Raw genomic sequence first — 18,700 nt, forward strand, 5'->3', positions numbered from 1 at the left:
GATCGATTCTATACAGCAACACTGGTTACTGAAAATTGTACTACTGTTTTAAAGGAGAGATACAACATGCTGCTGACATCCCCCAACCACCATGTTTCAATAGTTCACAGCTAATTCATATGCCTTTATTATTATTTATTACAGAAGACAAGAGACAGAACTGTCAAAATTCTTGCATTTAGTTATGGGACACTTCAACACACAACTGTTCACAACCTTGCATTATTCTTTGCATTTAGTGAACACTGAAATTGAAAAACTGTAAGAATTCTGTCCACACATGGAGCACCCTCTCTTTCAGGATGACAATGCCAGACCACACGAGAGTACTGTGACATCTGCAACAATCAAATGATTTGGGTTCACTGTCATTGATCATCCTCCATACAGTCCCAATTTGGCCCCATCCAATCCGCATCTGCTTCAGAAACTTAAAGAACACCTTTGAGGACTTCACTTTGATAGTGATAAAGTGGTGCAAGCAGAGGTGAGGTCGTAGCTTCGTCAACAAAGTCAAACATGCTACAGTGATGGTATCAACAAACTGGTCTCTTGAGAGAACTGTGTTCTTTGCCAGGGTGACTATGTTGAGAAATAACTATGTAGACATGAAGAATAACAATGTATAATGTTAATAACAATTTTACTTAAAAAGCTCTAAGAGTTTCCGGAAACATAAAAAAATTTGGAACGATTACTTTTCAACACACCCTCATACAATTGTCCATGTACGCTGGATAACAGTTGAAGTATAAAGTCTAGAGTTTACTATGTCCAAAAACTGTCATCTGACCACTAAAGAGTCTGTTTGATCCCCCACCCCATACATATCTTCCTCCAATAATCATTCTGCACACCTTTCTATATAACATACATTATTATATCATTTTCTTTACGATAGATTCAGTAGGGAACTGCTGAGTAGAACTCACTCACTCACTCACTCCCTTACTGTAGTGTGCTGCATGCTATCATCAACTGTTGACTTAAAATTTGGGATGTTACCAGACTGCTCTCAGGGATGTAAAGTCAATTCTGTTTTGTGATTTGTTTCTGCAGTTTAAATCTGACATTACTACTACACATTATTGACAAAACAATAACTAAAGTATCGGCAATTGTATGATTCACCATCAGGGAGTGTCTAAATGGAATTTTACAAGCAGAAAAATCATATGATTTTAGTTTTTCCGTGGTTGTTCAAGAATTATGTTAACTGAATATTCTTTGAAGAATTGAAAGTTACTGGCAGTTTACTGCAAACTTTCTAAATGATCCAATCAACACAAGTGCTTACAACAACATTACATTAACCCACGTAGAAAGGAGCTAAACTGAAGAATTAAAAGTTAATCGCAGTGGCCCATCAACCTGGTTTACTTATCATTTTTCATCATATAAAGTTAAAGGCTGATTAAATATGTGACTATTGTATTGTTCTTTGAGCAACAATCCTTAGCAGTGGTATAAAAATAGAAAAGTACTTCCAGAGAAAGATTTGTAACAGGCATATTTAGCACATAGAGGCAACACAATGCTCACACAGTCTGGTCCAACACAATCTGCTTTTATGAACAATTCTGTTGCACAAGATTTGCAGATCATTAATTTTATTTCTTATCTGTCTCATTTTGATATCTGCTTGATAGCAAGCTCATTAGTTTCATAAGGACGAGGGAAGCTAAAGGCCATGATATTCTTCAAGTAATTCCAGTCACTGAGGCATAACAAGGACATGCATAAATGTTCATTAACAAGATTTCACTAAAAATGCCCATATTTCCGGAATGAATCTTTCACTTACAGAAGCTATGTAGCAGCCATGACTCAACACAGATCCCTTACAAGCAATGCTCTTATCGAGTGACAGACGCCTTTCTCCCAGGGCAAAGTAAGGCTCGCTTCACACTGGGACACTGGTGACAGTCACCAGAAACGGTCACCGACAGAGATACATTTGTTTGAACTGGCGCGTTCACACCGAGCCACTACACTGCCTCACCGATCCACTGTGATGGACAAGGTCACTGTGTTTACAGCAGTCACTGCCAGACCTGCATTAGTTTGAATTGGAGTGTTCACACTGGAACACTGATCACAGACACAGCGCTGCAGATTTGCCAACTGACAGTCAGTCATTTCTGAGACAGTGACGCGAAATATTAATTGTTCATTATACTGTACACACATGAGTTTTGATCTGATTAACTCGGGATTTGAGATGTCAAAAGCGATGGCTGTAGTAATGAAAACGAATACGTGGCAAGAAATTATAAAGAAGTTTGTGCATGATTTCAATGAGAAGGGCATGGATAAGAACAACAAAATTGGTAAGTTGTATGCTCTTTTTTCAAATTTAATACTTCATTTTTCGGACCATAAAAGGCTATTGAAATTTAGTTGCTACCCCTGTAAGAGTCCATTTCACTAATTAATCAGCTGGCAATACCTGTGGTGTCGGATACTAATGATCCGACAGTGTTCACCAGTCACCGGTGACCTTCACTGGCGACCGTCACCAGTGTCCCAGTGTGAAACAGGCCTAAGATATCCACGATGGTCTATGCAGAGTTTGGAAAGTGGGACAGGGGTATTGGCACATTCAGGCTTTGTCAGACCACTGCTCATGCCTGCATAGCGTAGCATTGTCATGGCAAAGGGTAAAGGGCTTAGTTGAAATGGCAGTATTTCATACAGTTTATATTATGAGAAAGTTTCAAAACGAGTATGTTTACAACTAATAATGAGAATAAAATTTTTAGAGAATTCATTGGATGCTAAAGTAAACACTACACTTCTCCTAAGAGTATAAAGATTACAATGCAATTAAATGCAAATGTTCCTTTAATTACAAATATAGAGGAAGAATATATTCCATTAACAAAAGTTACTTACCACTGTAGCATTTTTGTGAAGACCAAACATCCAAACTTTACTTGGTTTTGCTGTAACTTCAGGTGCTTTTTGTGCACTAGATCCCATTCCAACAGGTATACGACTGTGTTTACGATTATGGTCAGTCTGAGAAGTCCGGGTGGCCTTCATTGGTACAGGAGATCTGTTATCAGATACATCTTCATCTTTTTTTATGAAGCCATTTCCAACTGCACTGGAGGCTAACTTAACAGGTGGAAGATTTGCATAATTCAACACAGATTCTGCAAGAGAAGTATCTGGCACAACATTTGCGGGAGCTACAGAACTGGGCCTGCTTCCTGATGATTGTGAGCTGTACGAGCTCCTCTTCGAGCCAATATTTGAATAAAATCCTGGCAGGGGAATACCTGAAGTCACTGGAGGACCCAAAGTACGAGGTGACTTATCAGCCCTGGTCACTGCATTGCATTCCTGCTTTACTGGCGACCTTAGAGAAGGAATCTTTGTAGACTTTACTGTTGCCGTATTTGTAGAACCACGTGTTATATTCTGCAATAAAGTTGCCGAATTAACAGAAGGGTTGCAAAGGCTTGATTCACACGTAGGGGTATTAGACAGTCTCGAATTTGGTCGCTGTGGTGTCGGTACGATCACGTTTTCTGTTATATGTGCTTTTTCTTGAGTAAAAGCCATTGGTTCCATTATATCCTTCTCAGCATCTGATTCTAGTGAGTCTGTATGTGAAAATGCTGTATTTTGATTAACGCAATTCTTATCTGTGTCAGCAGGGAAACCAGTTGCATTTGAGTCCACTGTTTCATTCAGTTGTTCCGGATTCAATATGCTTCCAGAAATAAAATTGCCCATTTTACTGCTATCTTCTGTCTTTACGCTGATGAATGGAGACAAACTGGGCAACTCTTCAGTAAATTTCTCATGTCGTTCTTTACAATTATCGTAAGACCCACCAAGATTAGTGACATCACCTTCCAATGCACTCAATTTAGTATGTATCAAACCAGATTCGTCATTCAAATGGCCGCTAAAATTTTTATCAGGAGCAATATCTTCCTTATCTGTGACGAGTAGAAATGAATTACGGTTCTTCTCCTCATCTTGGAAATTTGAGTTCTGCACAGGTGTAGGAGGCAACATTCCTGAAAATTACGAAATAACTTCAAACAAGTTACATTACCATTTCAACAAATACTTAAAAGTAGGTCAAGGCCACAGCTTTTTGACTATGTGTATAACTGTATGGAAAAAAAGGGGAAAGGAAGGGGGGGGGGGGGGGGCAGCGAGCAGCAGCATAGTACTGTGCTGAATGTTTTATACAAAATGCATACTGCTTGTTGTGTTTATACCAAGCACTGTAAATGAAGTGAAACATTGCACTTGTTGTATTCCAACTAGGGTTGTCAACTATTCCATATGTTGCAGGAAATCCCATATTTTCACCTAATATGGATGAAAATCCTGGGTCCCCTATTTTTCAAGACATATCCCGTATTTTCAGAATTCCCGTCATTCATTCTTTTAAATTAGATAGATTATATGATGATTCCTTTGATGCTCTTCGTCATTTCCTTTCCTTTGCTCCCCCCCCCCCCTCCCGCCTCCCCCATATCAATTAATTTAGGCTCACAAATATGGTTTCCATTCAGTGTTATATCGGCCTGATACATGACGAGGAATTCCTCTTTCACTATCCTTCAATTGTTGTAGTTGAGTTCTGAGAGGACAATGTGCAGCACTTAGGCATTGAAATAGTTTGTAAAAAGTTAAGCTGGATGATGCTGGTGAGTATAGTGGAGAAGAAAATTCACTGAGGAAGAAAATAAAAAAGTTATTTGTGTGTGTCACACTAATTAGGAGCAATACTCATGGATTGCACATGTAAAGAATAATCACCATAAAACACATTCTTTCTGCAAGGAGGATTTTAATACTGCACATGGTGGCAACACAGGCTGTCTTCAACATGCGAAAAAGTTGGGCAAGGAGTATAAATTATAGGCTTGTAGTCATTATTTATTTTGTGTTGCTCATTTTGTAATCTAGTTAGTGCAGCAGTGACTAATTAGTTAAAAATGTCTTGGTAGGTCACAAAGAGAGGGAAAAAGTAAGCCTCTTATTTTTTGCATTAATCCCTTATTTTCACTTCTGTTATACACTATCACATTTGTCACCTGAAGATGTTGGTACAGCAAGAAACCAGCTGTGACTTAATAAATGCACCTAAAATAACAGCTTAACACTCATTTTATTCAGCTGTGGAAGCATTAAGATTATATCGACAGAAATGGCATGTGAATGACTGGGTATTCCACAACAACACAATGGTGTATAGTCTACAGTAATCATGAATTTTTGACAAAAAATTAATGGTGCTTGTTTCTCACACACAGCATTCAACAGACCTAGCTTTGGGTGACTTCTTCCTCTTCTCCAAGATGAAAATCAAGTAGAATGGGTATTGACTGATTTGATACAGTGAAGGAGATTCAAGCAGAATCACAGATCACATCCTAACAATGACTTCCAAGATGCATTTCAGACATGGCAGAAATCTTAGGATTGATGTATTCACTCCCAAAGGGATTAAATTGAAGGTGATAGTGCAGAATAAGATCTGAATATGATGTAATAATTTTAACTAATACATTTGTTGAACTTTTGGATAACACCTCACATATGCAGTGGTATGATACTTACTTGTGTAAAATTTTAACACATTTCTGTTTGTACAAGATACTTTTAAGTATGTATGTGCAAGGAAATAGTATAATATATGTGGCATTTCTTTACATTTTGTATAAACAAGTGTTGGTAATAATACACTCATCAGAAATAAGAGGCACTGAACAATAGATGTCTGTAGGAAAGGATAATAAAATCAGACAGCTTAGCATTTAATTGTTATTTTCTATGCACTTGTGTGTTGCTCAGCAACTCTTCTATTTGATGAGTAGTGATTAATTATCATACAGATAATCACATTCCATTCTGTGTTCATTTGGTTGCCAGTACACTCAGTTCGAGTGGCCCACTGTTGTATGAAACAAACCTTTTACTTTCCCATCAACCTCTCCAATATTTCACACTATTTTATGAAAAAGTATATTAAATATACAGGTATATGTTTCAGTCATAATTTGCAAATAAGGCCAAAAAATGATTATCCTGATGCCACACCCCATTCTCAAAATAGTATCCTGTGTATAGATGTAACTTTAAAGCCTTTATTTGAAAAATGTAAGTACAGAAAGGTTTAATATAACACATAAATACTAATTTTAAAGAAAGAAAGAGGGATTTGCTAATATGGGTCACCAGGAGATGTAGGAACTAGCAGAGTTGAAAATGGCTTTCCAGGCAGATCTCGCAGAAGTATTACTTTGTAGTTTACTATCAGCTGCTCAAAGAGCTGCAGCTTGGGTAGTTTAGTAGTGGCTTTAAGTCAAGTACCTTGCTAATTTACATTTACACTTACCTTGATAATCCTCAGGAGACGCTTGGGCTTTCTGCTTATTCTGCATCTGCATATTTTCTTGTTGTCTAAAATATGCAGCTTGTTTTGAATATGCTGCAGCAATGTAATATGGAGGAGGTTGAGGTTGGCCCTGCTCACAAGGTGAGCAGGAGACTACACTGCTCACGGACATTTCTTCTGCTGCAGAAGAATTTGTGGATTTTTTCACATACTTTGCTTCACGGATAACAGGTCCTCTTCCTACAGCTACAACTGGACTAGCTGCATCCAAATCATCAATTTTATTTCTGTTGACAACTAAGCCTTGCTTGAAATCTTGAGGGACTTCAACTCTGTTATCAGAAATATCAAGAGTTTCGTTTTCCCTACCATTTCCCATAGACTCCTGAAAATAATAATGCTGTTTTTAATGAACTGACTGCTAATAATTACAATTTATGGTCAAGAAATTCCTTCTTTTAAAGTTGTTACAGTAATAAAAAATGGGACTTTACCAAATCTCTGTTTAAATTAGGAAATTGTTATTTTTCCTATTTATTTATGTACTTTTCAAGGTCCTGTGAGATCATATGTGCTAAAGGTTACAGGGCTGTGGAACAAGTCATCATATATAGTTAACAGAATAAAACAGTATACAGTAGGCAAGATGCTTATTTTGCAGTTAATAAAGGGTTGTACTGTAAACTGCAACTGACACTATTATAAACTGAATGATATTCAGATTTATTCAAATAAATTAAAAGCAAGACTTTTGTCTTAGTGTACACAACAGCATAGATCAATGCCTTAAATTACTATAGGGAATCCTGTAATGAATAAAAAGGACACACCACAAGGAAGATAAACATTGCACTGAGAATTTCAGCCATAAAGGAGCTAGTGTGCTCGTTGCTTACAGGTTGTAATACAACATCTGGTAAGGACAATATACACAACAGCAAGATGAAACAACATACAGCAAGTTGCACAGAAATTCTGCTAGACTTTTGCAAAACAATGTGAGTCACGAAAGCAGTTATAACCCCACTTTTCAAACAATTTACTGAATTACTGCTGTTAACAACTGCATGGAGACTGTAAGTGTACCATTATCGATACCCTTACTAATAAGTGAGAACGGCCATCAGCTTCTGGAGACTAGTACATTGTTGGCCTTCTAGAAGGTTTCAGACAGGTCAGTTCCATGCCAACAATCAGGGAATCCCCTATTAGACTGCACATTCATGGGAGATGTTGGAGAGACATCAGCAGGTTACATGTGGCTGAAGGTAATGGTCGGAATAAGTTTCGATAGTTGAGGAAATATAAATTTTACTGAAAACGGAGGAGTGTTTATGGAACTGTGGAAGGAGTTTTGTGATTTTATAAGTAAAGTATCGAAAATTATAAGCAATAAAGGAGGATTGTAGAGTAATATATCAGTGGCAGCCACTGATGGCACACGACAATTTGAATATTGTAAAGGTGACCATCGACATAGTTGGATACCGGAAGCTAGAGAGACAATGAAATCTTCCTGAATGTAACTTTCATTTGAATCTTTTGTCTAGAGTGATGTGAGACTGACTATGACCATGTATTTCTTGCAGGGACACACAAACTGCGTTAAAATTAAGTCAATTCCATCGATCCAGTACTGTGATTAAGCATAGACCTCTACAAGCATAGATCAGCTAAGGTACACAGTAAAATTCAATAGCTTTCTATGTATCTAATGTTAATGCCACCCCTTTCACTTGTCTGATTGCAACTAAAACTGAGTGAACTGTAAACAATAAAATAAATGAGGAGGGAGGGGTTGCAAGCTGACATTGGAGAACATGGCGAACTGTCACCTTGTCTGAATCTTAGACTACAAGGATCTCCTGGCAGAAAATGTGGTTTCAAAAGGCACCTCTTCTAACTTTGTAAGCTGTTCTTTCTGAAGATAACTAGACAATGGGCTTTTCTGTATAGGCAGCGTGATGTGTTATTGTGTGTGAGGCCACAACAGATACCACCTAACATTCAGCCCTTCCTCTAACTACATTTTCATACCTGTATATCTGATTGGTTTGAACTGAAAAATCATGTCTCACCCCCAAGTTCCACTTGTAATACAACTGTCTTTGATGTAGCCACCAACAATACAATATCTGTTGTAAAGGGTCCTGTGTAGTGTTCTTAATTTGTTGATGACACTATTTTCCACTCATCCTCTCTTACCAACTTGACCATCAAAAACTGATGAGATTGGAAAAGTACGTAAAAGCACTACTACTGAAAAATGTCACTGCTGATGTTATTCACAATGCTGATTTCAGAATTATGGTAGTGAGATGATGCCATCAAGACAGTTTTAAAAATTAAATGAGGTTTCTGGGCCTTTCTTTTCTTTTTTATTATTATTATTCAAGTTTACTTAGGTCCTGAACCTAAGGGTTCTGAAGGTACAATCTCTCTCATTTAGTATCTTCAAAAGCAAACTGGGGAAGCATAGGGTATGCCTCTTACAGTTCTGTACGACCTTTCCATACTTGCAAATTTTCGACTGCAAAATAATGAAGCATTTTAAAGAAAATGTATATAACAAGCCCATTCAAGTTCATTCAAATATGACATAAAATCAGTGACTTGTCAGTCCATAAGCTATCATCTTTCATACCCTTACCAAATTGTCAAGGGAGTAAGTCAATTCTTCTTTGGGCTGAAGGGTGTGACTCCAATTTCCACACTATTACAAGAGACAAAAAAGTCCAAATAACATCTGACTAAACTCTAGTACCAGATTTTTTCATTTTCTCTACTCTGAGGTCTAATTTTATACATTAGCGTCATAATGTTTAGCATACCATTCTTCTCCTAGAATGTATACTAATGGAAACATTTTGAATTATTGCACTGCATGGAAGAAAAACATTTCACGTTATTCTTTTACAACTTAGTTCCTACAGAAGTGCAGTAACATTCAGAACAGAAATCCAAAAACAAGTCAACTGTTGTTGTTGTGGTCTTCAGTCCTGAGACTGGTTTGATGCAGCTCTCCATGCTACTCTATCCTGTGCAAGCTTTTTCATCTCCCAGTACCTACTGCAACCTACATCCTTCTGAATCTGCTTAGTGTATTCATCTCTTGGTCTCCCTCTACGATTTCTACCCTCCACGCTGCCCTCCAATACTAAATTGGTGATCCCTTGATGCCTCAGAACATGTCCTACCAACCGATCCCTTCTTCTGGTCAAGTTGTGCCACAAATTTCTCTTCTCCCCAATCCTATTCAATACTTCCTCATTAGTTATGTGATCTACCCATCTAATCTTCAGCATTCTTCTGTAGCACCACATTTCGAAAGCTTCTATTCTCTTCTTGTCCAAACTATTTATCGTCCATGTTTCACTTCCTTACATGGCTACACTCCATACGAATACTTTCAGAAATGACTTCCTGACACTTAAATCAATACTGGATGTTAACAAATTTCTCTTCTTCAGAAACGCTTTCCTTGCCATTGCCAGCCTACATTTTATATCCTCTCTACTTCGACCATCATCAGTTATTTTGCTCCCCAAATAGCAAAACTCCTTTACTACTTTAAGTGCCTCATTTCCTAATCTAATTCCCTCTGCATCACCCGACTTAATTAGACTACATTCCATTATCCTTGTTTTGCTTTTGTTGATGTTCATCTTATATCCTCCTTTCAAGACACTGTCCATTCCATTCAACTGCTCTTCCAAGTCCTTTGCTGTCTCTGACAGAATTACAATGTCATCGGCGAACCTCAAAGTTTTTATTTCTTCTCCATGAATTTTAATACCTACTCCGAATTTTTCTTTTGTTTCCTTTACTGCTTGCTCAATATACAGATTGAACAACATCGGGGAGAGGCTACAACCCTGTCTTACTCCCTTCCCAACCACTGCTTCCCTTTCATGTCCCTCGACTCTTATAACTGCCATCTGGTTTCTGTACAAATTGTAAATAGCCTTTCGCTCCCAGTATTTTACCACTGCCACCTTTAGAATTTGAAAGTCAACTACACCTTCTAAAAACCTCTGATATGCAAGTTTGCATGAAGGTTAAATTCATAATAGGGCTCTCAATAGGTAATTCTAACCTTCCTTCTGGTACACTCTCATCCTGTTAAACTTCTTCAGAGTCATCTAATAGGCATCTGGGAGAGCATTCCTGACAAAATGAAATGAAATAAGCGTACAGCATTGTGGGCCGGGAGTCCCCCATTCGGGGAAGTCCGGCCGCCAAGGCGAGTACTTATTGCATTCGACTGGCGCGTTGGAGATGGGGATGAAATGATGATGAGGACAACACAACACCCAGTCCTTGAGCAGAGAAAATCTTCTGCCCCAGCAGGGAATCGAACCCGGGCTTCTTGGAGTGGCATTCTGCCATGTTGGCGTGGCATTCTGCCATGCTGACCATTCAGCTAACGGGGGCGGACAGCATTCCTTACATTTGTTGAGAACAAGTTATGGCAATATGAGAGGAAAGCACCATAAACTATAGGTTGCAGATCAAAAAGTTCTTTTTTCTTCTCTCTGTTAAAGGGGACAGGGACCTGATAACTAAAAGATGGTTTCAGTGTATCATGATCACATTAACTACTTTAAATATCCCAGTTTTTTTAAAGAAAGACTGTGACATTCCGAAAGTTTTCCTGAGTAGAAAATCGACATATTTTCTTTTGTAAATCTGACCCATTTCACATTGTTTTTGTACGAAACTTTGCCCATGGTCATCAGACTTTTTCCATTTGTAATGAGTGCTTGAAAAGTACTGGTGGTGGTGGTGGGGGGGATGGACTTTCCAAGGCTTCTTTTTTCTTTTTTCGCCTTCAGATGTTGGACACAATCTTTGGAGTGGATAGGACCTCTACCTTTTGTTCGGGATTTCAATTATGGAGTGATTTGTGTTGCATTCAACATGCAAGTGATCTGGCACAAAAAACATTTGTGGAAAATAACTTCCAATGATGCGTCATCGTTAACAACTCGTAACAGCATTGCAAATGTGCAAGTATTTGTTCTGACCACCACATATAACACAATTTTAAAGGCAAGGCATTTAAATATTTTACTAAGCACAACACTGCCTCGTCAGCTCGGTGTCTGGCCTTGTCTTCACTGCACGTGTAACAGTACACTTATTCATTCTTGTGACAGAGGACAGTCAGATTGAAAATCCACTGAAGACATCTGAAGCAGACCAGAGTACTTCCAAGCTGCTGCATGTCAGAAGTGCCAAGTCAGACAATTCTTGCTGAATAGTAAATTCATTCTGAAGTTCAAACTACGAGGGGAGTTTGAAAAGTCCATGTAAAAATAAAAACTACTTACGCATTTGGGGTAAACCTTTTTTATTTTTTGACATAGTCTCCTTTTAGATTTATATACTTCGTCCAATGCTGTTCTAATTTGTTGATCCCTTCTGAATAATAAGATCTGTCCAAGTCTGCAAAATAGCAATTAGTTGCTGCAATCACCACCTCGTTTGAATAAAATATTTGTCCCGCCTGCCATTTCTTCAAATTTGGGAATTGATGGGTGAATGTACCGTATTTACTCGAGTCTAAGCTGCACTCGAATCTAAGCCGCACCTGAAAAATGAGACTCAAAATCAAGGAAAAAAAAATTTCCCGAATCTAAGCCGCACCTGAAATTTGAGACTCGAAATTCAAGGGGAGAGAAAAGTTTTAGGCAGCATCTCCAAATCAAAACAAAGTTGGTCCACTGTAATATGAGACAATTTAGGTCGAATGAATGATGATACAGCTACAGTAGTTTGGTTCGAGTCGTAAGCTTAGCAGTTAAGCTTTACCAGGTAGCCATTGCTATGTGTCAGGCACTCCGTCCGTATTTATACGGGTACCCTTCCTTTTTCACGTGCTTCGTCTGGTTTGAATTGATTGCTTATTTTTCTTTGATCTGATAAGCACAGTTTTCTTTGTTATAGGTGTTTACGTCACTCTACGCTGAAAATGCATTACTGTACTGTGTCATGCATTGTTTGTTGTACTCTGATACTGCGTGTTTATGGCCTGTCGCCGATCGCAGCATGGCTTGCTTTTGAGCGCGCTACCGCCGCTTACAAATAAAAAAAAAAAGAAAAAGAGAGAGAGAGAGAGAGGAATTGTCTCATTAGCGAAACAATGGCAAGAGACTGCTACTTGTTGTTACTCACACTGCTGCTTTCTTTGATAATGATTAACAAGAACCAAATAACAGACTGCATATGATAGAAGATGTTCTGAACGAAAGTTTAGCGAAAATTTTTCTCCGTTTGAAAATCTTTGCAGGCGCCTCTTTAGTACATTGCATTCTGCACAGAAATTAGTGATCTTAGATTTAAAAATCTAGCCAATTGCCTCGCTTCATTTCTGACTGTATCACTGTTTAGCATAAGAATAATACGAATATAAACATGACATGATATGTACATTCTTCCGCGTTTGCTGTTGTCTCACTCTAGTTTTGTGGTTTATTACGCAGACAGGATTTAAATGAGATAGTAGCAAACACGAAACAATACATGGCAAAATGTTTATATTCGTATTATTCTTATGGTGACGAGAATACTGCATGTGATTCACAATTTATAAAAGTTCGTATTAGCAACCATCTCTTCTCACAGATAGGAAAAAATTTAGAACGTAGAGTTGGCCATATTGACAAACATCCTAAACATTCTTCCCAGTCGGGTTTTCGTAGTACATTGAAATGCTGCTACATTCGAAGATGAACAATACGGAATTAGTATTTACTTCGTTGGATAATGTATGAAAATGCAGTGGTCGAAACTCGGCGCGGAGAAAAAAGCTTGTCTTCCACCTTTTTTTTGTAATTTATTTACTGACGCAGAGGTTTTGGCGCCAGTATTTATCTTTGTGCCTACAAAGCATGCCTGTGTAGCGCTACATATATTTGACGGCAGAACTAAGTTGTGGCGGCACCCACCGACATTTTTAAGAACTTCCGCTTGCTTTGCACTCGATTCTAAGCCGCAGGCGGTTTTTTGGATTACAAAAACTGGAAAAAAAAGTGCGGCTTGGATTCGAGTAAATACGGTATACACAGTATTCTCAGTGAAGCAACCTTCTGGAATCCAAACTGTGATCTGCTAAGTAAACCATTTCCACTTAACTGTGAGACTACTCGGTAGTACATTACATTTTCAAATCTTTTGGATAAAGATGTCAGTAAGCAAACTGCGTGATAATTGCCTTGTCACCTTTCTTATGAAGAGGTTTAACAATAGCATATTTTAATCTGCCTAGAAAAATTCCCTGCAGTAGTGACACATTGGATATATCACTAAGGATATTACTTCTTAAATTGGAACAACTTTCAAAATTCTGTCTGAAATACCACCAACACCACATGAGCTTTTGTTTCTTAGAATTTTTATAATTATATTAATTTGGTGCAGGATGGTGGTGCTACTTAAAAAAAGGGGGAGGGGGGGGGGGTGTTTCAAATGGCTCTGAGCACTATGTGACTTAACATCTGAGGTCATCAGGCCCCTAGAACTTAGAACTACTCAAACCTAACTAACCTAAGGACATCATACACATTCATGCCTGAGGCAGGATTCGAACCTGCGACCGTAGCGGTCACGCGGTTCCAGACTGAAGTGCCTAGAACCGCACAGCCGATGCTACTTCTAGTTGCTTAAAATTTTGTGGAGTGAAATTTTTAATATATTCTCTTGCTTCTTCAAGTGAACCATTCAATCCTCTTTTTGCTGCCACATTTAGAAAATGGTGTTAAAAGCACCTCAACTTATGAATTGTCAGTCAGAAGATTCTCATTTAGTTTAATTGTTATGATATCTTGTACCCTGACAGGCTGTCCTGTCTCACATTTGACAATATCTAATATAGTTTTTATCTTATTATCTGTATTATTTAATTCTGTCTGGATGTCCATACTTCTGGACATTTTAATGACATTCCTTAAAATACTACAGTATTTTTTGTAATATGTTATGAATCAGTGTCCTACTACCTTGCAGCACAAGAGTTGGACAACTGACTACTGAAATTAAACTGAAACCCAAAATAATAACTCTAATTATTTTTTCCTGTCTGTAAAACAATCTAGTTACTGTTCTTCTTGTCTGCCAGGTAGCTCAATAACACATCTAGATTTCTCATAAATAGCTGAAGGTTTCCTTGATGGGACCTGTACACTCTCACAATTATAATAGAAATATTCTCTGCAGTTAATGCAGCAAACGGACAGACCATAGCATCAGCTGTCACCTTTCCAGCAGGATGAGAAAGAATGGGACAGTTACCATTGTCAACTGCTGTTACATTTCGAAGCATGCACAGCTACAGACTAACTCAAAATTCATGTCATTACCTCCACAAATAGCAGGCACGAGATGAACCAGAAACTCATGAATTTTCTTAGGTTTGTACTATTTTGTCATCTTGTTATAAACAAAAGTCTTACTGTCACTTTGTGTTTGAAAAAATTTTACTGTTGGAAGCATGAAAATCCCTCTCACGCCATCAGGGTGGCAGAACTTATACGGTTGTCTAGTAAATGTCATGTCAAGTACAAAAATCCTGCATGTCAGCAATCACACATAGTATGTTTAAAAGTCTAGCAGTTAGACAATTACACACTCAATAAGATTCTCAGGATAACAAGAAATTAATTTTCCCAACAGGAAGTGTCTTGCTGTTAAGGCAATTCTAGCTGGGTGTAAGAAAAGTTTATCACCACCCACATTCTCTCAGGCCCACACAAGGAGAGAGAATATTTGTACTGTGGGCCACATTTTAGCTGTATGCAACAAGCAAGCATTGCACAAGCCATGGCACCAATGCATTAAAGCTCACACAAAAAACTCTGCTTAAGGGGTAACACCACAACAGAATTTTCAAAAAGTCTTTTTTTAAGAGGCACTGAACCCTCTAAAATATGAAGCAAAAAGTCTAATCATTGAAAACAAATTTGTTCTATGGAATTCAGAGCTACTCCACTAGCACCTCAGTTGACACAAAACAGCCTACTTGTGTCAACTCAATACCCCCTGTAGTGTCTGGGTACAGTTAGAAGCATTTGAAAACAATAATACGTTAGCCTGGCTTCAGTATGTGTTGACTTGTTTCTTTGTGATCCTATAGTATACAGCTTTGTCTTTCAAGTAAGAATGAGTGATAAGAAAGTGTACGCAGGCAGAAAAGGTAGCAGAACATTATATTCAACATGACGTTAAAGCAGTATGTCATCAAAGTGTACAAAGAATACATATGGGGCTGAGAGCAGTTTGGAAGGCGTCAGTACCTCTGCTAAGAAATTGAAAGATAATGACCAGGATTTTGATGTGAACTGCAGATTGAACTATAGGATTATAAATTTTCTTCCTGTTTTCTATGTTATTTCTCAACATGTGAAATATAAAATGTGCTGTGCAGACAACACACTGCAAGAATGAAGTCCTTGAGGCTTAGCTTGACAACAATTATTGTTTGTCGAAACCGCCAAGAAGTTGTTATACCAAGTAGTAAGCTTATATGGAACTTATACAAAATCAACTGTCACAAGATTCGTGCATTCATGGAATTGTTGCAACCAATATTTCAATTGTTCTATGATCAACGCATTGATATAATTTCGATTGCAACAGCAACAGTATGACGGGCCAGTCCTTGGACAGCAAATTAATCGTACGAGTTTTCTAAAAATAGAATTTTTTCATTTGTTCATATCCATACATTTCAAAACTTCAAACGTGTTTTTCTCAGCACCCAGCAAAACTCCAATACTTTTCAATCTTTTTATTTGAAAAATTTAACCACAACTTTGAAATAGCATTCCAAAGTGAACCACATAGGGGATTTTCAATTAGTTAATTAAAAAAATATTTATTAACAAATGACTGTCCTTTTTTGTGAAAACTGAACGATTTTATTCAAACACTCGCCAGTTGCACAAAAATCAATCCCCCCCACCCCCAAGATTCACACTGGCATCAGTTATAGTGTATGCGACAGATCACCTCAACGTCAACTTGCCTTGGGAGAATTGCTGCAGTGTCCCCATTTGTAATATTTTCTGACAAAATTTTTTGTAATATACTTACATGCTCAATAACTAACCCCCCCCCCCCCCCGCCCCCCCCCCCCAAAAAAAGTTCAAGGAATCACTTTTTCTAAGGATATTACAGTGGTGTTACCCCTTAAACACCAGTGAGGACTCAAGTAACACACCCTTGATCAATTTTTCAAAAACTGTAATTTCTGCGTTCCTGAAAAAGCAATTTGTATTTTATTGCATGAATTAACAAAAGTTTGATTATAATTGTGTTTATACTTCTTTTTACACAATCTGGATTTTATTTGTGTAGCTGGATATTTACATTACATCTGACAGAAGCAACTGCTATGGCACTTCCCGCTTAAGACATTTTCCTACTTAACAGTGTCTAAATGGGATTTTACTGCATAGGATCATAATCACAATGTCATACATCAATCGACATAGCATCTCTGACAATTTCAGTACCTTCCAGAGCCACCTCTAGTTATGAAGCAGATAATATTTTCAAAACATTAGTTTTAACAATAATGGGAAGTTATGAAAAAAGAAATATTAGGAACATACACAACTGTGTAACCAACCTTGGATTCATTTTGTGAATTTACAGTACTTGGAAACTGTGGTATGGCTGGTTTCTTAACCTTTGCTTCCTTTATGACAACATCACTGACTGGCTTTGGCACCATCTCTTCAAGAAGTGGTAAATCTTCTTCCACCTGAAAATGATGATAAAAATTGTCAATTCAGACACAATCTATCAGAAAAAAACCCTTATCAAAAGGGGATTGGGGGGGGGGAGGGGGGGGGAGGAGGAGGAGGAGGAGGAGGAGGAGGATCTTCTTGGGTTCACTAAATCACTGACATGACTACACCTGCATATAACTATTATGACACACTCATGTTTTCAATAATCTTCCGCTAAATCTCAGCTTCCAAGCTTGCAAGTTTTCTTTCTCTTTCGTGAGTGCCCATCGACAACTCAATGTTTCTGCTATTCTGTAATTGGTCTCCTTTGCTCCAAATTATTTACATTCTGTCTCATTTTTCTTGCTTTAGCCACTCCTTTCTGTGGCACCCACAGGCTGAGTGATGGACAGTATAAATCATTTCTTCTTCTAGAATTATATTTATTCATGTTACAGTAGTTTTTGAACTGTGATTGATTGTTGACAAAAATCTTTGTAAGGGAGTAAACACATTATGAGGCTGTTGTCAGCATGCTCAACTTTTTAAAAAACTATCTACAGGAGGGTTCTAGCATGGAAATCACTCATTTTCCCTATTACATGCATTTGCACAATTTTTGCTCAATGACAAGTTACCCCAGAGTAGGATGACATACAGCATCTCTTGTAAGCTCGCTACATGTATTGACAGAAGACACAAAACTGTGGAGTCTCATTTACATCTGATGAGGGTGCTGTTATTGAGGGAACAAGCATTATTTCTGGCTGACTGATCACGTGAGACCAGCTAGCCATCCAATTCAAGCCCAAGCGGCCATGACACCTCTCATTCTATGTGAGTCAGTCAATGCTATGCTCTGATCTTCACTGACAGACAGTGATCGTTCAGCAGATAGGACGATATTCGCAGAGTTACAGATAGTGTCAGTGACAATTCTCTTTGATATTGGTATGTCTATTTTCATAAATCAATCCTCACATTTCATTATTGGTGCTCTGTCATTGGACAATGTAAAATAAAAATTATGGGTGTATGGACATCAAGAGAGTCCACTGGGAGGCAAAGTGCAACTTTTGATCAAATATAACCAAATCATAACTTATTTCAATACACATAGTTGTGATCACATTTAAATTGTTTATTTTTAGATGACCAGTTTTGATCTTCTAAGAGATCATCTTCATATCTCACATTTCTGGATGACTGTAGGAACTGTTGGCATGGGGCAGGTCCACCTGTACAGGCATGGAGAACTGCGCTCAGTGCACTAAGAGCAGTGTTGGTGTGGAGCAGGTCCACTTGTACAGGCGTGGAGAACACTGCTGTAAGTGTACTGAGCACTGTTCTCCATACCTGCACAGATGGACCTGCACCATGCCAACGGTTCCTACAGTCATCAAGAAATGTAAGATCTGAAGATGATCTCTTGTACGATCAAAACCAGTCATCTAAAAATAAACAACTTAAATGCGATCACAACTGTGTGTATTGAAATAAGTTATAATATTAACAGATCACTGTATTTCCTGGAACAATTTCCAAAAAAATCAATCGGACACAGCTGTTCCTGGTAGTTACAGACCCACCAATGGAA

At 38.0% G+C, this 18,700-nt stretch overlaps 1 protein-coding gene across 4 annotated transcripts in view; it reads right to left on the reverse strand.

Annotated features, from left to right (window-relative positions):
- The window catches only part of LOC124722087 (protein lap1), a 152,130-nt gene that overhangs the window by 24,573 nt on the left and 108,857 nt on the right, over positions 1–18,700 (reverse strand). For all 4 annotated transcript variants that reach the window (XR_007006440.1, XM_047247285.1, XM_047247283.1 and 1 more), the window contains 3 exons: positions 17,001–17,135; positions 6,371–6,755; positions 2,896–4,034 (listed from right to left, as the gene is read on the reverse strand). Coding sequence is in view for 3 of the 4 variants with exons in the window: in XM_047247285.1 (XP_047103241.1) it covers positions 2,896–4,034; positions 6,371–6,755; positions 17,001–17,135 (1,659 nt within the window). In the remaining variant the exon portion in view is untranslated. The remainder of the gene's footprint in view (positions 1–2,895; positions 4,035–6,370; positions 6,756–17,000; positions 17,136–18,700) is intronic.

Source organism: Schistocerca piceifrons, chromosome X (genome assembly GCF_021461385.2).
Source record: "Schistocerca piceifrons isolate TAMUIC-IGC-003096 chromosome X, iqSchPice1.1, whole genome shotgun sequence".
NCBI classification, from domain to species: Eukaryota; Metazoa; Arthropoda; class Insecta; order Orthoptera; family Acrididae; genus Schistocerca; species Schistocerca piceifrons.